This window comes from Pyxicephalus adspersus, chromosome 3 (assembly GCF_032062135.1).
Source record: "Pyxicephalus adspersus chromosome 3, UCB_Pads_2.0, whole genome shotgun sequence".
NCBI classification, from domain to species: domain Eukaryota; kingdom Metazoa; phylum Chordata; class Amphibia; order Anura; family Pyxicephalidae; genus Pyxicephalus; species Pyxicephalus adspersus.
The window spans coordinates 30,978,839-31,000,824 of NC_092860.1; the positions used below are offsets into that span (position 1 = coordinate 30,978,839).

A 21,986-nucleotide genomic window follows, 5' to 3' on the forward strand; every position below is an offset into this window, starting at 1 on the left:
TTAACAATTAATGCTGCCTTTTTGGATACAAAACACAATTTGGGGAGTATGCATAGTTTTATTGGTGCAAACTAACGAGGATGGGACAGGAGGCCTCCATTCTTGTAAACTCTCATATTATGTCATATAGTTCCATACTTCCATCTTCATCTATACTATACAATTTAAATCATTCTTGTATACTCCTTAAGGCCCTACAAGCAACTGTATTTGTATTTAGAAGAACATGATTTGGTGTATAAAAAATAAAAATTTTTTCCTATGAAAGAGGTTCATTTAAAGTCTGAACCAAATGTATGCTAACATAATTCATGCGTGTCAGGTTTTTCTGATATTTCATGGGTTTCTTTATCCCTGTTGTGCTAGTTCTATGTTGATTACATTAGGCTTTCATTCTACATTACAATGCAGATTTCGTTTTTTATATCTCTCCCTTTCATGTGTTTTTGTCAGCTTGTTATAAATAAATTGGGGACATCTCCTAAAATTGGACGCAAAGGTCTAGCAAACTGTAAATTTGGTAAACAAACAGCTGTTGGGAATATGCTGTAATAGCTGCCATTAAAATACATTAGCAATCTCAATGAGATCCTTGAATATTCGCATCATTTATTCAGCACTTCCATGAGATTTTAAAGAAAAGAGATTAATAAAATATTATAGTGTTAGTTCCTAAAGCCATTACATATATATTTTGTAATATTCAGATTAGTTGTGTGTTGGATTATGGGTAGAGGAGCAGATAGTTTTCAGTTTTACAAAGGTCACGTGGGGATTTTAATTTTTGCTTACGTTATCTGTACCTATACTGTATATTGATAGTTCCCAAACTCGAATGCAGATGTTTATATTTTTGTATATGAGAAAAAAGAATGGATACCTTGCTTTTTGGCCAAACGTGTTAACAAAGAAACCCAGCAGATTCCATTGGTGGACCTGACAAAGCCTTTACACAGTTTGCGGTTACAATGTTCAATATATTTTGTTTTGTTTGGTACACATTGGCTTTCACATTTGACCCCTTGCCTTTTCCTTTTTGTTCTTATCCCCCCATCGTAACATTATCCTCTCAGCCTCCCCAGCCCCCCCCCCCTTTTTTTTTATTTCAAATCTTTGAAACTTTTGCATTACCTTAAAGCACATTTTCTGTTTTCTAACCTTTTGTATTTCTGCTTACGCATTTCACTATATGGCTAATAGCTGGGAATTTTTCTAAATATTTTAAATTACAAATAAAACATATAGAATTATGAGACCTTTTAGGCACCCAACACAATTATTTCCTGCATCTTTAAAAAAAAACTTTTATTATTGAATAAAAACATTTTCATTTTCACAGATTTCTAAAGGAGTATTGGGATAGATACTGGACTATAACATATGATATAACTGTACATGGGATATTCTAGTGGTATCAACTGTATCTAAAACAATAATCTTAACATTTCTTGTACCAACACTTACATTTCTTGTACCAACAGAAAAATCTGAAAGCTCATTCAATGCACAATAAAAAACATGACCCTGCACAAAGTGTGATGGAGAGCATGACGTACAAACATTTTTTTATATTAGGGGATAGAAAAAGAAAAATCAAAAACATTACATTAGGTAAAAAAAAAATCTGATACAATGGTATAAAGGAAAAAAGGTATTGAAAAAGTTGATTTTGTACTTTGTGGTACAGGTAGTCCAAAGGTTACATATGAGATAGGGACTGTAGGTTTGTTCTTAAGTTGAATTTGTATGTAAGTTGGAACATGTACATTATTTTAATAAGTGCAAAATTAGTTAAACACAAACAAAGCAAAAAAAAAAAAAAACCTTATGGAGCCTAGACATTCATTACCTTCTGGAGCAAGCTGTGCTTTGATATGCAAAAAGAAACAACTGCAGAGTTTGTCTTGGTCATTAAAGAGTTACAAGAGGCTGCAAAAGATTTCTTCTGCAAGTCATGCAAACTGCCCCCACCAAGCCTACGTTCTGCTCACAGTGACCAAGGAAGCCTTGTTCGTATCTAGGAGACGTCTGTGTGTCAGATGTCCTTAACCCGGGGACTGCCTCTACTTTTGAGAGGTGCAGGTGGAATTGTCAGGGCTTTGGGAGCGATGGAGAGTCAAAGGAAAACTGGGTCATAATATGGTTTATATGGTACCTGATGCTGCCAATAAATTACACTAAGGAACGCTTTTTTTGTTGAGTTAGATCTTACACTTGTTTTTTACTAATGTTTGGGTGGTGAATCCAGAAATGACCCCAGTTTTTGCTATCACATCCAGTTTTTACGATACAGGGTACTCTCCATTTTTGTCAAAAAACAAATTTTACATACAATAAAAAAAAAAAAAATAACTTGAATGTACTGTTTATTGAAATTTATTTAGTTCATACAAAGGATTTAATTGTTACTCCGACATTTTTTTTACAGTAAAACATTTGAAAATTAAACTCGTAAGCGGTTAAGATAAAAATTTACGCTTATAGCTTTTCCTGGAGTGTTCAGTGTTAGGACCAGATGCTCAGATGCTCCAACAATAGTCAGCCATCATATGTACATCCCTTCTACCCTGATACCCTCCTTCCTCGACCTTCAGATCTTGGTGGAATCGTTCACCTTGCTCATCACTGACTGCACCAAGGTTTTCCTGGAACTTAGAAAGATGACTATGCAGAAAATGCACCTTGATGCTCATATTGCAACCAAGCATTTAGTAGCTCTCCAAGAGTTTCTGGACAATTTCTGTGTAATTATTTGCTTGTGTGTTTCCAAGAAAGTCCTTGACAATGGCTTTGAATAATAACCTAGCATTCTTTTCGACTTCTGACATTGTCCTGATGAAATCTTCATCTTTGATGAGCTGCCGAATCTGTGGACCATCAAACACAAGGGTCTTTATTTTTTCAAATGACAATCTAGGAAATGCCAAAATGAGGTACTTGAAACAGCCCCTTTCAGTTGGCAAAGCTTTTTAACGAACTGCTTCATAAGATCCAGTTTCATTTGCAGAGGCGGGAATATAATATTCTATCGATCTTTGAACAAGTGGCTCATGTAGAATGTTTGGATCACCTGGTTGTAGGGCAGACCTTGGAGGCCAATTCCTTTCCACCCAATGCCTCTCACAAGCTCTGCTTTTCCACATCCACAGATAACAGGGATACTTGGTGTATCCGCGTTGCTGACCTGTATTTACTATTACCTCCCAAAGGTTTACCAACCCCGAGTATGACTCGGGGTTACCGCTAGGGAGCTTAAACAACTCAATGACTTTCTTTATGTCTGCATATTCTTCACAAAGAAAAACTGAATGGCCACACCACGCTATCGATGAATAGTTGCCATTCAGTTGAGTTATAGATTGGTATTCCCAATTCCTCCATTAAACAAGATATGGTATGGCAATATACAAAGCCACTGTCAGCTCTAAAGTACTGCAGAAATGCAATTTCTCGATTTCTCTGGTTCGAAAGTACGATACCTTTGTTCCTTTTTCAAGTAAGTTTTTCTCACGCAGTCTTGACGCCTGGAGTTCTGAAGCCTTCTTTGATAGTCCCAAATCACGTGCCAAATCACTCAACTCATGCTGATCAAATCCCTTATGAACAGAGTCCTCCTCAATTTCAAACTCTTCATCATTGTTGTCACCTAGTTCATCACCATAATGATGTACTTCAAGAGAGGATAGTGTAACAAAAACCGGCACTGAGATTTCATCTGAATGAGCCACTGGGCGTATAGCCAATGGTAGACTAGGATACTCTATATTACATTTATTTTTCTTTTTATTTCCTGAAGTTTTCACTATACAAAAGTAACAGTCACTGAAATGATCTCCTGGCTCTCGCCAAACCATAGTTATACCAAATAGCATCTTATCACTTCTTCCCTTTGTCCACATCCGTAAACCCTCAACACGCTGTTTGCACACCTTATGAGGGGCCCAAAACGTATCTTGATCACCAAGTTTAACTTTAAAATATGCCAAATAGGCTTGCTCTACAAATGTGCTGATGTTCAACCTTTGACTGGGAATGGGGAAACTGCCACAGATATAACAAAATGAATCAGGGTTGTTTAGGCACTTACGAAAAACAGCAGAGCCAAAGATGATCTGAAAGTAAGGAAATACGTGTGAAAAATAAATTTTGCCTATTCACTACGTAGAGCAGCGCACAACCTCTGACCACACTGTTTTGGGTGTAAATGAATAGCCTATACAAATACACGCTACAGAAATCGCATTAATTTAGGCGGTAGAGAAAAAACCTGTCGTGATAGAAGAAAACTAACTGCACTTTCAGAATCAGCATACCTATTTTAGTGTAAATAAGCTTGAAAATTGAAGTCAACAAAAACCAGTGGCCAAGACCAGTGGCCTCCACAAACTGGACTCCTGCTCCCCAAGTTCTTATAAACTGGGCTTATTTTGTTCTGGTGCTCCGAGAGTGCAAGACACAACCTTTATAATTAGCAGTAGCAATGTTAGCACTAGCATAATATGAAGTGAAAACTATAACCCCGTCCACTGCTGCAAACTACAACTACATGTCAGTTTTTTTTCCTGGATTCCATTTCTAGATGTAAATTCTCAGTATGGTCAATGGTCATTTTATAAGAAAAAAACTGGCAGATGACTTTTGGTCATTTTAGGGCACAAAACATAGCAAGTAGGAAATTATTCCTATTTTCTGACCTCTGTCCCTATCACTACCAGATTTCCTCCTCTACTGTGACATTTAACAACCTTTTGGCAGCTGATTTAGAAGGATATATTATGATAAGTATGCCATTTGTATAGCTGAGAGGGATTTGTGCAGCACAGAGATCGGAGAATCAAACCGAACAGACAGAGACTGACAGACAAATGCTTCTACGATAAAATAGACTGGGTGTTTAATGAGGAAGACTTTTAAACCACAGTAACACATGTTTTTTTTACTCACCACCCCCTTCTAAATCTTACACCCCCTGCCCCCATGAGTTTGTACTCCATATAGGTATTAATAGAGATTCCAGCAAGGCTGGGGAAAATACCTTTTCTACCATGTCAGTCGCCTTGGAAAAATATTGGTCACCTGACTGTTATATTTATTCTTTGGTTATTGATTAGTATATGCATTTTTGTTGTGGGTAATGACCAAGTAGTGATCAGTATGATAGCCAGGCAACTACCGTATTTTTCGCCGTATAAGATGCCCTGGAATATAAGACGCACCCAATTTTAAAGTGGGAAAATCTAGAAAAAAATATTCTGAAAGATTATTCCCCTTCTGATCACTCATGTGCCATTCATACCGGTATTCCCCTTCTGATCGCTCATGTGCCATTCAAATTCCCTTTCTGATCACTCTGTGCCGTTCAAATTAACCTTCTGATCACTCTTTGTCATTCAAATTCCCCTTCTGATCACTCTGTGCCGTTCTTATCTTTTTTTCCACTGTACGGCAGTTAGGGCAGGGATCAGCAGGGGGCGCTGTGCTGGCTTCTTTCGCTCTGCACTGCAGCCAGGAGGAGACACACGCTGCAGCCAGCGAGGAGAGGAGACACACGCTGCAGCCAGCGAGGAGAGGAGACACACGCAGGATCGGGTATCGGGTGAGTATCCTTTTACAATTATTTTATAACACATTTGTCGTATAAGACACACCAACTTTTCCCCCACAGTTTTGGGGAAGAAAAAGTGTTAGAAAAAGTCTTATACGGCAAAAAATACGGTACATCAAATTATGTGGACACCTAACCATCTCACTCAATGTCCCATTCCAAAACTTTCAACATTAATATAGATTTGCTTTTTCCTTATAGCTATAACAGCTTCCATTTTTCTGGAAAGGAATTGCACAATATTTTAGAATTTGTCTGTTGTTATTTATGTGCCAGTCTAGCTAAAAAAAGGATGTGTTAGGTCACATACTGATGCAGTGGGGCTGATTTACTAACACTCTCCAAGACTGGAGAGGATAAACTTTCATCCATGAAGCTGAGTGATCCAGCAAACCTGTAATGGATTTCCTAAAAGTCATTTGCTTTTTGTTAGCAAATGTTTTCTTCAATCTAGGACCAGATCCATTCCAAGTCTGCTGGATCACCCAGCTTCACGGATAAAAGTGTATCCTCTCCAGTCTTGGAGAGCTTTAATAAATCTGGCCCTGTATGTGAACATGTGTGTTCCAATTCATCAAGTATTCAGTATGGCCACTTAAGTATCTTCACACCAAACTGCTGAAACCATCTACTTTTTGATTTACCATCTGCTGTTAATCATACTGACCATAAGTCATGCTTGTAAAGTTTCCCAAGCCAGTATAAGGATAGTATAATAAAGTATAACACTGATTGTTTATTCATTTTACACAATATGTTCCCAAAGTGTTCAATTTAACCCCCAGTGGAAGTCATTTGAACAATTACCCTGCATTTTAAAATAATCTTCATTTCATTTTAATTAACATTCCAGATTAATTTGTTCAGCCATTATAACTAATCTGCTAGTGATGTAAATTATTAAAACTAAAATCTGAAAAACAGATATTTTGTTTTAAGCTGAATAAATAGAGATTGTGTATATAAGGTAGTTAATTTCGTTATTTTAGTGTGCATAGTTCATAAGTGATGCTGACTGTTTAACAAATGAGTTCGCTGAGGGCATTATGCATAACCATGAGTAGCTATGAGAATATTTCTCTAAGACTGCCATTGTTTGTAGAGTCTTACATTATATCAATTAATCTTATTTTACTTGCTAAGTATTTCATGATTGAAAAAAAAAAAACTTTGGTTCAGAACAAAAAAGTTTTATCTATCCTTCCTCAACCGTACGTGTCATGTTTCACAATTTTTTATTTTCCTGCTATTCTGCAATTATAGTCCATATACATTGTGAGTTTGTCCCAAGCACTTGCCTTTTATGAGGCTCTGGCTGTTTGTTCCCCCCACCTTTCTGTCAGTCATTTTGCTCTGGCAAACAAAAGCTTTTTTACCTACTGTTATTGCATTTTCACTCAATTTCATTTTTGAGGGAATAAAGTTCATCTGGAATCTTCATACATGTCTTTGCCTGAATTGCAGCTCTGATAACAATATTTGTGTTTCTCCATATTGGACCCCCCTTAAACAGTAAAAATATCTCAAGAGCCTACAATTGCAGCCTTCTGACTGACCTCCGCCATAAACCATATTTATTTTCACCTTTCTTTATGACCATATCTGGCAATTTTGATGCCGCAAGCCAGACACCCACAGTGGGGAAGCCGACTCATTCTACTCAGACTTAATGATCATTGTTTTGCCAAATGTACCAAAATTACCCTAGCAGTAATTAACTTCCTTAGTGTATTGAAGAACTGTGCCTACCCACCCTATCTTCCCTCGCACAATAGACATGTCCTACCCAACCCTGCTACCCTTTTCATTAAAAAGAAACCTTTACTGTTTCTTAAAACGTAAGCACAGCACATTAGGCACACAGTACAGGACATAAAGTTGGCCATACACATGGCAATTTTGAGTCAGTTTCAGCTATTTTCAATCCACCAGTGATGGCAAATACAACTTTAAAATCAAGCAATCTATCACACGATTTAGATCAAACAACAAACCAAACAACGTTTGTAAATTCAAACCTTGGAAATAAACTTTTTGAATCATTTAACCTCCCTGGCGGTATTTCTGAGTGTAGCTTGGGGTGAATTTTCTATACCAAAAGCCACACTCGGGGTAGAATTGCCAGGGAGTTTAAAACCCCTACCTGGTTCCCATGTTCCAGCGGCATCCTTCAGCGATGCCCGCCGCGTCCTCCAGCGATGTCTGGCATCTTCTTCCCTGCTGATGCCAGCCGGGCATCTGTGTAACCTTGCAATGCCCAGCAGACATCTGTGTCCCTGGAGTGTGAACATTGGGGTTGCAACTCGGGGGACGCAGTTGCCGGCTGGGCATCAGCTCGCGAGTGTGTGGCTGGAGGGCAGGACTGTGTGGCTGGAAGGCGGGACCAGGCAGGAAATATAAAACACTAAGTATTTTTAAATGTATTGCTTTTACATTTAAAAATACTTAGTACTCATACCGCCAGTGAAGTTAATCAAAACAGAATACATTTTAAGAACTTTAAAGGCACTAATTATGGAGTTATCACAAATTTTTCAAGTAAATATATAATTTAATATATAATTAAAAATGCAAAGATTTGTTAGCTGCAACAGAAACATTGGTTACACATCTAGTCTCACATAGTGTGCAACGCATTTCACAACATTAGCTTCCTCAGGACTGATAAGACCGGTATCATATCCAAAATCATATCTGCTAAGTATTAAAACCAAAAGAAATAGCCACTACAACCTTCACAATCTTTCAATATGGCAAAACCAAAGGGGAGCAGACCAGGCGGTGCCGATACCCACATCAACGCAACATCTCAGTTTGTATGTAAATTTTTTGGAAGGGTCATATTATAACATTTAAAGGTCTTGTACTTAATATTCTGGCTCCTTTCTTTCTGATTTGAGTGACTAGACGTGACTTAATCATACAGGTTATGTGTGGAGATCATATAAACTGACAAACTAATAGAAAATTCTTCCAAAAGAAACCTTGTTAATAGGGTAAAAAATTGAGTTGTCTGTCAAAAAAATCCACATATTTCTAATACTATCATACCTAGATAGGTGTTAATATCTATCAACTGATTAAACCAATGTACATAGCATAAATCAGTATCTTTGTTGTGAGCTGGTGTGATAATTGTGACCTCGTTACATAATGTCATGTAATACATTATGTCATTAGCGACCTCGCGAAACGAGGATGTATACCATGGTGTTGCATAACAAGTGTATGATTATAAAAATGTGACATAACATAGTCAATGTACACACACTATATGCATCTGGGTTATTTTAGCTGTTTATTCTCTTCTATAGGAAATGTTATCTATTTGGCAACATGAGTATGTGCTTACTGTTTTGGAAGCTACATCTGCATACATACATACCGGTTTTGCTGTAGTTTTAAAAAGAGTTTTATTGTGTCTGGGACTTTTTACTGTGCTGTGTGATTATTTGTATGAATATGAATAGGATCACACAATCAAATTACTCTCAGCTATTTTCATTTATATTATTACCATATTTTATATCATATTTTCAAGTATTAAAAAAAGTGTTAAAGAAAAAGTTTAGCGAGAAACAATTTCATTTTTTAATGTTGCACAGCATATAGTTAATGCCACCCACACTGCTTAGGCTTGTAAAAGATGGAGAAGCTTTGCAATAGACCTCTCTCCTGCTCCACTGCAAATATATGTGATTAAGTAGCTAGCTAATGGCATTTGTCATGTAATTCAAGCTTCTAGTTTGTTTATGCTAGACCAACTTTATCCATACTCCAAACAAATTATCTCTTATAATTACCAGCCTGAAGATAAATCTCTAAATGTTTTTCTGATGATAGTGCTGTGGTTGGCAGGTGTTTAAAGTGCCTCCTAGGGACAGAGATTGAAGATGGGCTCTTTCTCATAAATCCTCCAGGCAAAGATGTTTAGTGATCTCTCCTAACGTGTAGAATATCCTTGTGTGGTGCCCTCTTAATGAACACTAACAGGCAAAGGTCGTCTATCTTTATGGAGACGAATGTCTCAATGTGGCATGATAAATGCTGTTTAAAGCACTTGGTGGACACTCTGGAGATATGAAAAAAGAAGTCATGTTTGAACAGTGCCACACGCTGCTTTCACTGCTGATTTTTTCTTGTGGATTTTACCTGCATGATGGTAATTCATTCACACACTTTACATGACAAATGGACAGACTCACAAAAGTGACCTTTGTGTAAGTGAAAACTAATATCATTACTTATAGAGAGAGCAGTTACTGAAACACTTACAGGAATCCATTACATGAAATAGCTTCATTACATATCACTTTATGAGATTATAAATAGGCTAGACATGGAAGAAGGTAATGTTATTAATTTATTAAGTCAAGTGCAAGTTTTGGGCATATCTTAAAGTCTTGCACGATTAGAAATGTATTATACATTAGTCCCAAACCAATTACATGTGTCTGTAAGGCAGATTGTTAAGTATTATTGCTTCTGATTATTTCTGCTTAAGGATGTTTTAAGGATTTCAACAGTTTTTTTTCATATATTATTCATAGATATATTTTTAGATTACAATATGACTCTTTCTTATAGCAGAGAACAGATTTGCACATTTACCGGTATTCTGCTCATTTGGGGCAAGATGACGTCTTTTTTTAAGGCCACCTGCCAAGCCTTTCATACTTGCCTTTTTCACAGGTTTTTTTTTGCACAGTCCTAACCCTGTATAAGTCCTGAATCAGATAGTGTTGGAGCTTATGCAGGGCTAATGACAGAGACATCACCCCTTGTATTACATGTGTTTGAACCTGCAACTGGTTGCTCAGGCCCAAGCACTGCATAATAAAAGAGGGTTACATACTCCCTCATACTTGGAAGATCAAATTTATTGGTTGAATGGGTTGGGGAATAGACATCAAATTCACTTTCATTTTTTTCCTAAATAGACAGCCTTAAAGTTTGGCTGTGCTCAAATCGTGTAGCTACTTGTAAAGTTGATGCCTACAAATTGTACTAAGGGGCCAGTAAAACTACAGTAGACTTTCATTGTTGTGGGAGATCCTCTATTAGATATAATCCTCCCTCTGTCTGTACCATGAAGTCGAGTCTTGAGTTTTAATCAAGGGTTTGGTTTTATTGTACCAAGTACCCTGGAGTGAACATAAACGTATAATGCTAATGCTCTAACATGGCCACTTGAACTGAACATTTTTGGCATGCAGAAAAAGGTTTTTCATAACTAAAATTATGTACAGACTCCTTTTCATTGCTATGCTAGCAGATAAATTTTACTACAGCATTATTCTACCATCAGTTTGCTAGAAAATAACTAGTGACAAAGGGAATTGACTTGGCACCAAAACATCATACAAATAAAAAACAATATAACTGCCTATTTATACATATGTGGTCCTGCCCAAAAGTTTACACTATGCTACTCAACCTATATTTTTTGTCAATCGCTGTATATATTATTACCTATTCCGTTCATGAAAAATATTTATTGAACATATACTATTTTCTGTACTGACAGGATCTCAATGAAGCTCTGTGTTATTTTTATGTAGAAAATATCTTACTTGCAAACCAAATAACTATTTACTACTTTGAAAAACAATAACAATATTTTAATACTTATATCTGTCTATAACAAAATATAATTATTTGTAAATTTAAAAAAATGTCCTAAGCCACTTAATATTTAAATCTATAAATATCTTCATAATAAAAGAGTAATTTGAGGTTACATGAGTTGTTAATGATAATTTAGGAACTGGTAAAGACAAGGTTAAATAAGACACATGAGGCAGGCCATATAAAGTGTTAAATCTCCTTGAGATTGTTTTATCTCTGCTGTTTTTTGGGAAGTTACCAGTTCATTTGCTGTCGTGGTACTGCTGAGACAAGAGACAGTTCAATAAATCAAGGCGAGCTTGATGGATTCTACAACTCAGTGAAATGAATGCTTGGAAGAGGGGAGAAATCTCTCAGTATTCCCACTTTGACAAAGGGTATGCAAAGAGCCTGAATGGATGAATGGTTGATTAATTTTGCCAGAAATGTTCTCGACAGCAGGAAATGTGTTTCTGCATTACGGTGTTTGCATGGGAGTTATTCTGTAAGATATGAATGATGGCTTATAAATGTACACCTGGGGGTAAGCTGCTGAAAAATACAGCTCTTGGTCAGATTAACCAGCATTCTCCGCATAATGTGCCATACATTTAATAAGGTGCACTAAAGCCTTCAGGTCGTTTCATAATATTTATACTTGTCATCCCTTGTTACTTTGCCGCTGCTAAATTCAAGCTTCATTTGTATGTGAATGAAAAGCGCCTTGACAGCAGTTTTTAATCATACAGATATTATTACATAAACTTTTAGCATCTAATTACGTGAAATATTCCAAGTTCACTAAACAAATGTACAAATATATTTAAAAAAAAAAAGTATATATTGTTTGTATTGTTTTATTTTGTTAAGTAATTCTAAGCAACAAGTGAAGGCATACAGACCAGCCATTGGTGCTATTCAGTAAACTCTGCAACTGTGTTAAAACTAATATGTCTGTTCAGTTTGCTTTGTTCTGACTTCCTTGTAACCTCCTGCAGAATACTCACATGCATCTTCATAGAGGGCTAGAGGGAGTGAGATAGGAATGTATTTAGTTAGGCTTGTTCTGTGTAACTTTATTTCTTTTTCTGGTTTTGAATCACATTCAAATTCAGTTTAAAACTGGGGCTGTCATAATAGTTATCACATTTTTCTATACTAAAGCAAAATCTGTATTAACTACATAAGTATTTTATGCTTTCTGTATGCATTCCACAGTTTTTTGCCATTTCTGATTGGATTCATCCAAAAAATCAATAGTCACGGAGTATAAAATTTGTTAAATAATAGTAGGAGGGGTATTCAAATTATTCTTTTATTGCCTATGTAGCAAACTGTCAACCAATGGTCTACAGTATACAGATGTTAGTTTATCAGCAAATATAAGAACTACAACTACGGTGGAGTAGGATTTGCAGGACATTTGCTTTGCTTTTGACCCCTGTTACCATAACAGTAGTTTTCTTGCATTACTCCTACACAAACTTTACTTAATTGTGTGATATCAATGTAGTGATATGACTTTGAAATGCCTAACCATTAAATAACTGGAATAAAAGATGTCAGACTAGTGCTTTTGATTTTTAATTTCAACATATTCATTCTTTTTTTTTTTAACTTCGATGTCAGCTGGTTGTCATTTTCTACTTGCAGTAATACAGGCTATTAATAACATAATAACATTCTCTGATAACATTTTTTTACATTTCCTAATATTTCTGTAATTGCCAGATATACCAGAAATGTAGAAAATTGTGTGGTTACTCCATGATAGCTGATAACATATTGTAGTGCAGGGTTGGCATAAACACTCATATGATGATCCTGAGCACTAAAGAGCTTCTTTATTTCTTAGATGTCCTCCTTTAGCAAAGAGTAGAAAATCACTGTTTAAATGTAATCATTTTTTTTATCTGTATATAAAATGGTCCCAATTAAAATGCAGTTTGCCTGTGATATAGGTTTGTGTTTGCAGAAGATTTTTAGTTCTGACCACAATACAGGGAATCATCAGGAAACAAAATGTTAATTCAGCAAAATTCTATAATGTTTGGAATTTTTGATTGAAAATTTGCATGAAGATTTATACAGTTTTTTATAGAATTAATATTTTTAATTCATGAAGTGCATCATATGTTTTCAATATCTGTGATTATTTGGAATAATATACCATAGTATTCTTTGCAGATAACAGAAAACTATTTGCCTAGAAAACATACCTTCCTTTTTAATATTCCTAATTATCATTTAAAAATCAATTAAAGTAAGTATTAAGATTGAATTGTTAAGATTAGTTATGCAATCAGGTATGGGAAAAACAAAGCAGTGTACAATCAGATAAGTTTTAAATGGGACTCAAAACTGTTAAAAGGGACCTCCCAGCATAAAATTCACAATCCCTTATCTGTTCTCTCGCCTTCCTCCAGCATAGTTCCCTTCCATTTTCTGTGAATAGATCTGGGCTTTTCCATTTGGCCTCAGTGGTCAGTATGACCTTTATAAGAAGCAAAATAAGATAGTCATATTGGAAATGGACAGGTATATCATTAGGATGAACAAGCCATAAAATAAATGAGTTACAAATTAAAGTGTCTAACAGACAGATTAATACTTAGGTAGGTCTTCTTTGCATTCAGTAGCGCCCATCATATGACTAGCACAATTTAAACAGTCATTTACCCAGTCAATATCTAGGAAGTGTGATTTATTGTAATAATTCTATCAAACAAATACACCAAAAAATTCTTAAAATACTATAAAAAAAAACAATATAGGGAGTACGGGGTTCTACAAACTTTAACAAATGTGCAAAAAATAATGTTGCAACCTCAAAAGTTTTTGGAAAGAAAACAAAGGTCTTATCTTCAAGAGGGGTCTTCTGGTAATTAGCTTATATTTGCAACAAATGGCACACAGACTGTTTGCTCTGCGTGTGTGCAACACAACTGGTGTTTACCCTATTATGTTGCAATTTAAGCACATACCACAAAGTTTATCAACAGGGGAGAACTAAATCATTTCAAAAATATAATGTATAGTCTGTAAAAGACAAGATTTATAAACCTCCATTCCCTGTAATAATATTTTTACTTGTGAAATGACAGCAAATTTCCCTTTCCATTAATACTTTCTATTGCCTGGTATTTTTAGCAAATGAGTTGTCAGCAGAAAGGCTTCATTAGACTCATCAGGACATCGGCCCATGAATAACGATTCCCAAACTGTACTGACAGTTTCCTTGAGCCAAAATGATGAAGCACCTCTGACAAAAGCCATATTGTGCTCTCCATGAGGGGAGAGGGAAGAACAAGAGAGACAGTTTGCTCTTAATTTGGTCAGGTTAATATTGACACAGTTTGTTCCAGAGACTCCAGAATTGTGTTTGCTAGACTTTTTTTCCTTGCTTGGAATCACTGGGGTACATGACAGATATCAGTTACTAGTTAATATTTTAGGCAGTCTTGCATGCAATTTATGTAAAGCAATAAAGGCTCAGAAAGAATTTTCAGAACTAATTTCAGCTACTTAAATCTTTTGGAGAAAAAAAAGAACAACTTTTGAAGTAGATCTAAACCTTAACCGGATGATATTTAGTTTACTCAAGCACTGTGCATCATAAACAATGGATTTTTTTAAATTGGATTGTGTTTTTTATTTATTTTCACAACAGTGGTGTTGATTTTTTCTAGGGTTTTTCTGCCATTTGCTGTCTTCATGCACCCCCTTTAATGGGCTTTGGAAGTGAAATCAGAAATAAAATACCCAAGCAATGAGGGCCGGCACATATGCTTATAGTGTCCATTGGTAGTATAATAATAATATTATTATTAATATTAATAATAATAATAATAATAACAATCAGTATTTATATAGCGCCAACATAGTATGCAGCACTGTACATTAAATAGGGGTCTCAAATGACAGACAGATACAATGACACAGGAGAGGAGAGGACCGTGCCCATATGTCACAGGATGATAACATGGTAGAGCATTTTAAAGACATTGACAAAGCGTTTTCATCCAGAATTTACATTGTAGGTATTGTTTTAATGAAATCTGAAGATTTAAAACGATTAAGAATGGCTACTGTTTTTACATTAAAATGTTAAGGATTTTATGAGATTTTATTGATTTGGCATACATCCACTTTAAAGTGACTGTTTCTTGCAATTAAAAAAAAGTTTGTATTAACAAGTTGCAAAAGGCACTTTGGCTGAAATCCTAAATTTATATATTACTCTCTTACCAGTAGTTTGTGGTCTTGTCTTGCACATGATCTGCATTTTCCTTGGAAAAGCAAAAAAAAAAAAATGCTATAGAAATATTTGGAATATTTGTCAGTTGATAGACTTTGTGCAATGTAGTAGCACAGACAACCTGACTTGCACAAAGCAGTAGTTTTGTAAAAAGTGTTTGCATAACAAGCTGCCAATGGTATAGCAGAAATTAGCAGTTTTTTTAATCCAAAATTTCAGTGAAAATTGAAAAATGTCCTATCATTTCAAGCTCGTTGTTATAAGTAAAATGGGTTTCATTTGACACTTAAGTGTTAGGGAAGCTAATTTCATCTATCTTGAACTTGTCCCTGGCATTTAACACCTGTCACATCTGTCTTTCACCTACAGTGCCATTTTACCATCTCTACCCAGATAACATTTCACAGCACCATGTAATTTGAAGTTTAAACATCTATGCAAACTTCCTGACACCAAGGATGGAAGTTATTCTAATATACAGTGAAATGGTAGTTCAACACATTTCACACCTCCTAGTTTTGGACAATCCACATTTGTAGGGTCACATTCCATGGTGATTAATTTTAGGTGTTTGTGCTGGGGTATTTCTTACACTGGTAGAACTGGTGAAGCAGCTTGGAGAGCTGTAAAACATCTCTAAGGCCACAAGAACAAGTTCAGTTGAATGTGATTGAATACTACTAGATATACAATGACCTGGATTACCAACCTGGATAAACATCAACACAGACACATCTTACATGAGATCATTAGGTCTGAAGATCTTTTTCTGGGTAAGATCTCCTGTCAACATTTAGTTTTCAAGATCTACAATTCTATTTGTCTCTCCTGTAGGCTACTACCCTTCCTTTCTCTACAAATGGGAAGATAAACTAGGCCTTGACTATACATCTGTTAAATGCTGCAAGGTCCTAAATCCTATTTTTTTGGAAACAGACCCACCACCCAACTAAACATTATTACTTCTCAAAACTACATAAATATGTGAGATCTTACAATTGGAACACCTTATGTCCTTTATTCAAAATATGGAAGAAACATTTAGATCAACTTGATGTGCTATAAAACTTTGGATTCCTACTTCGAAATAATGACTCCTGACCCAACTCCTCCATTATCATAACTTGTTTGACCCATTAAGTGCCTTGAATGGACACAAACATTTTGGGAGGAGTTTGATGTACTCACCTTCCCCTGACAGTCATAGATTCAGCAGGAGGCAGATCCTAACCTTACACCCCCATATCCCTTACCTCACAAACCTGGGTCCTTTTCCCCCTACCCCGCTCCTCCCCCTTATTATCTTCTCACCCCATCTTTGCCTCTTTGCCATAGCATTTCACCCTTTTTTCTATTTCTCCAGCCATTCACCTTATTCCCTCTATATATCGAACCCATCCATACCAAGTACCATTTTATTTCAAGTCAACAAAAGATGCAAAGAAAAACAATAATACCATTTTAAGAAAATTTCTATTTACAATGTGCCCTAAAAATAGCATACAACTTTGGTGGTGTCTAAGAACTGCAAAAAAAAATATAAATATATATATATATATTATGTATATTTATATCAAAAAAGATAATTTAATAAAAAAACCTAAGAGTGGCTTCACAAATTAGCAAAACTGTCGGAGTAAATATTAGTAAATAATAAAATGAGATTCAATACTGCTATTGTATTTTCTTTTTCATGTAAAGGAAACATAAAGCTGAACAAGGCTTTATGCACCAAAGGACATCCCAGGAGGCTGAATGTGACAAAGCTGGATCTAATCTGTTAGAAGTAATTAATACATCTAAAGCTACAACAAGGCTTTTCTGACCTCTAGTGGTCATCTAAAATACCAGAACATGTTTCGTTCTCATTCTACAAATACATTTATACCCAACACCGATCCAGTCCTTTGAGGCATGTTACTACATATACATTGTTGTGTTGTATTTTGTGCATCACTGGGCAGTGCGTTTATGCAGTCCATTCAATTAGAATAGCCTATCATCAACAATGTAAATAGAAACATCCCTCCATCATTTTTATTGTAACTTACCACAGGACATTATATGCATTATTGTCCATTGTACTGCAGGTGTATGGATGGCATCCCAACACAACACAGAAGTTACATGAGTTAATAGCTGTAATGTGATATAAAACACACATCACTGCAAAATATGTAGATATTTGTGTGTTATACAGGTGTGTTTTTACAGAACCACATTGAGGTTGATTTACTAAAGCAATATAAGCTGTTTACATAGTGAAGTATCAACTTGCCATGGAAGTCTCACTTAGCCTAGCTAATGAGATGATGCTTTGGTAACTTGTAAATGTCAAGTTATGCACTTGGGAGCTAACAACATGCATGCTTCATACTGTCTAGGGGGAATACATTTGGGGGAGTCAGAAATAGAAAAGGATCTGGGGGTTCTGGTAGATCATAGACTTAATAACAGCGTGCAATGCCAAGCTGCAATATCTAAAGCTGGAAAAGTACATGTATTGTATTAAAAGTGGAATAGACAGCAGAGATGGAGACATTATCCTGTCCCTGTACAAAGCATTGGTCAGAGCACATCTGGAATATGCAGTCCAGTTTTGGGCACCAGTTCACACAAAGGACATTGTGGAATTGGAGAGAGTGCAGAGAAGGGCAACTAAACTAATAAAAGGAATGGAGGAGCTCAGCTATGGGGGGAGATTAGCTGAACTGATTCTATTCTCCTATGAGAAGAAACGTTTAAGGGGGTATATGATCACCCTGTATAAATATATAAACGGTCCATATAGCAAACTCTCTTCCCAATTATTGGAACTGTTCATAATTCCCTCCAACTTGACTAAAGCCCCAGTTCGAGCTCAAGAAAAGGAACCCTAAGCATGATAGTGCCACCACCATGCTTCACTGTGGGTATGGTATTCTTTTAAATGCTTCTGACTGTATATGCTTTTTTGGGATGCTGACTTGAATTTGTCTTGTGATATGAAATGATGGCAAGGTATAGTATAAAACCTCTCTGAGGTCTTACTCAATACATCTATAGCTGAGACTAATTATGCTATGATGGTGTGTCAATGGTAGCTGGACAAATAAACGCTCAACCCACGGGGTTCTCTACTCCACTTCCACTTAGCAGCACGAACAGTATCTTGTAGATGTGTGGTGTGATTTTGTGCCAAGGGTTTTGCAAGACGGGGGTAGTGGAAGTTGGCAGGTGCGACTTTATTCAGAGCCAAAGAAGAGTGTGATTAAACTGAGCGGCATCTTTATCAGGAAATGTGATTTTAGAGAGCTATATAGGTATACTACCTTTATATGTAGGCAATAATTAATTATCTAATTATTACCTGTTTAACTATGTTGAAAAAGTTGATTTTCAAGAGTCGTATATGCTTTTTCACATGACTATTTCATATTGGTAATCAAATCCTAATGGTAATGTTTTATTATACTTCTGTCCTTGTTCCATTTCAGGCCTCCTTTTTTTTAGAATGGGCATCCATTGCCAAACAGGTGAATGCAAAAGTAAACATGAGAAGTCGTCCCTATTATGAGAATTCTGCAGGTTTCCAGGCAGTTTGGTATACTGGGCAGGGGGTCCCTGTTCAGCTAAAAATAAAAGTGAGAAATAACCATGATGTTATCTGGCATGTCATTCTGTATATGTTCTGTACTTGTTGGACCCATGTTTTTTCCCCATACTTTATTTGAATAAAAATGATTGAGATAAAAGAAGTGAGAAATAGGTGTCAGCCTAGGTGCAGCACTCTGAACAGCCACCTCACTTTCCCGAGCCTAGATGGTCCTTCATATTGTGCATATATACATTTAATTTCTTATCTTCTGTTTTCATTGTCACCAGGATTTAATGAGCTACAGGAACATCATTGGTGATCTGAAAGTATTTCTTAATAAATATGAGATTGATATACTTATCCTTTTGGCCAGCTACTCGTCTGGAGAGCCGTTATCAAGGCAACAAATTGCAGTCTATTCAGACAATCCTGAACTATGTAGTCAAGTAAGTTATTCTTTATATCATGTAAAAAACAGTTTTCAACTTGAACTTAATTTATTACAGACTATTATTCTATTATTAATATTCTAGTAACCATTGAATATCTACGATGTTCAGATAAACTATTTTCTTGTATAGTATGTTAACAGTAATATTTGTGAATAAGTAAAGTATTTTAGTATTGGAATGAATGTCATTATTGTCATGTATTTATATAGTGACAACATAATATGCAGCACTATAGAATGCATTAAATTCTGGTTTTGCAAAGTTCACTGAACATTTTCAGTAAACCCTGAAATATCTGTGTCTGCTGAGATCTTGGTAAGTAAGAATCTGTGCAGGGAGGGGTGGGATTTTATTTAGGTCAGGAGAAAGTCGGTAACAGGATAGCTGTACTTGGTTTGAAGATACAGTTATCCCTTAAGCTTTTACAAAACCTTAGAAGTAATAAACATTAATATTATCATGCTGAATAAATATTTGTAATATTGACATCATTACAATTCACATTACAAAATGATCAGCATGTTATCAGATCACAATAATAGTTTTTTTAAGAATTTTTAACAAGAATTTTTATTAAAGAAAAGAACATAAGCCAGTCACATAAAGACCATTTATATGAGATTAAAATATTAGTGCAAGTACAAGGAACAGGCAAAACAAGTTATTGGCCTTCTCAGAATGTTGCATATATAAAAAAAGACAAAAAAAAAAAAACAGGTTGAGAGAGACCAAGGCAGATACAAAAATATGAATCGCAACAATGGAAGGAGGGGGGGAAGGGGAGAGGGGGGATTAAAAGGAAGAAAACAGGTACATGAAATGAGTAAGATACCGGTTTAAGCATCTGGATAAGATGAACGAAATGTCTTCCAGGGATCCCACATCTTATCAAATTTAACCAGTGTATTCTTAAGCATATGAGTCATCTTGTCATTCACCATAATCCAGTCCATTTCGTCAAAGAAAGGGCCCATTGAAATAGTAGGAAACTTAGAGGATTTAGCAAGGGTGATCTGAGCTGCTAGCAGCATCAGCTTCAAGAGATTTAATGAGGATTTGGGGGCTTTCAGATCACACAAACTAAATAAAGCAGCTTTGGAGAAACTTTTTACCTCTATCTAGAACCTTAGAGATGATAATAAACATCCCTCTCCAAAAGACTTGGGCCACTGGACATGTCCACCATGAATGTAACATTGAGCCTCTAGAATGGGGCTGTCAAACTCTGGCCCAAGAGCCAAATCTGGCCCTCAACATCCCCAAAGGAATCCTAAATATGAACTGCAGCTGGCCCGCTGCTGCATTGAAATAGCGCTGCTACTACAATTCCTGGCATCACTTGATTGTGAAGACCAGCGGCCTCTCTGCCTATGCGTGGCCCCGCATTGGACTGTTTTATAGACATAAGTAATACAGGGAATTGTAGTAGCGTTGCTATTTCAATGAAGAGGGAGTTCCAGCGGCGGGCCGCTTAAAAGATTTAGCCTGCCTCAATTTTTTCAATAAATTTCAAGGTTGGCCCGCGACTTTGTCTAAGTTTTTAATTTTGGCCCACTGTGTATTTGAGTTTGACACCCATGCTATGGAATCACAGCCCCTGAAACATAAAGGGGATATTGAGGGATGATATTTAGCAAGCCTATCTGGAACCAAATACAACCGAAGTAAAACGTTATAGTTTGCCTCTACCGAAGCAGAGTTGAGAGATATGCATTCAGGTTTAGAACCTTCTGAGGTCCTGAGCTGACTCCGTCCCCCAGCCTAACAACCGAGGCTAAGCGAACAAGACCATCCTGGGAACCCCAGGCAATAGGGACATAACCTTGTCCCAAAACCATAGGGAGACACTGAAGGGGGTTGAAATATAAACCACACCCCACTAGTATTAAGCCTAAGAACAAGGGCATGTATGGCCCCCCTGGCCCTCCCAGGAAAAAATAAGCTACCCAGTATTTAAAAAAAGACATCCCCGAAGGGTATGAACCAAAGCATCTGAAAACATTCTTAAGATAGGTATTGGACTCGGCAGCCACAACCACCTACACAAGCAAAACAGAAATAATCAAATATTATGAAATGAAATAGCAAAATCTTCTTGGAGAACACACAGATAGACAAACATGTCCTGAACTACATCCTCTTCTGAAGGATTAAAAATTAGAGCCTATGGAGATATGACTCCAGGTGGCAGTGAGTGGTACTGACCGTCTCCCCTTAGGCATGGTTCCATGGCACAGTTAAGGGGTAACAGCACCGCAACCTCACCGCCAGTCTGAACGCAGTCTTGAAGTTTTGTGAACTTTAAGGAGCACCACAGCGCACAGACAGTTAACAGTATCCTAATGTTTATTGCCATGAGAGTGGCCCCCAGGGGGTCCCCAGCATGCAAGCTCAATTTGTGGATTCTGGTCTTGAAATATCCCCCTTATTGTTAAAAAAAAAAACCCTGATTGTTGTTGGGATTTTATACTTATGACCCCATATCTG

The 21,986-nt window shown here is 36.4% G+C and overlaps 1 protein-coding gene across 8 annotated transcripts in view; it reads left to right on the plus strand.

Annotated features, from left to right (window-relative positions):
* The window catches only part of PRUNE2 (prune homolog 2 with BCH domain), a 125,272-nt gene that overhangs the window by 51,638 nt on the left and 51,648 nt on the right, over positions 1–21,986 (plus strand). For all 8 annotated transcript variants that reach the window (XR_011919760.1, XR_011919761.1, XM_072404118.1 and 5 more), the window contains exon 7: positions 19,335–19,493. Coding sequence is in view for 6 of the 8 variants with exons in the window: in XM_072404118.1 (XP_072260219.1) it covers positions 19,335–19,493 (159 nt within the window). In the remaining 2 variants the exon portion in view is untranslated. The remainder of the gene's footprint in view (positions 1–19,334; positions 19,494–21,986) is intronic.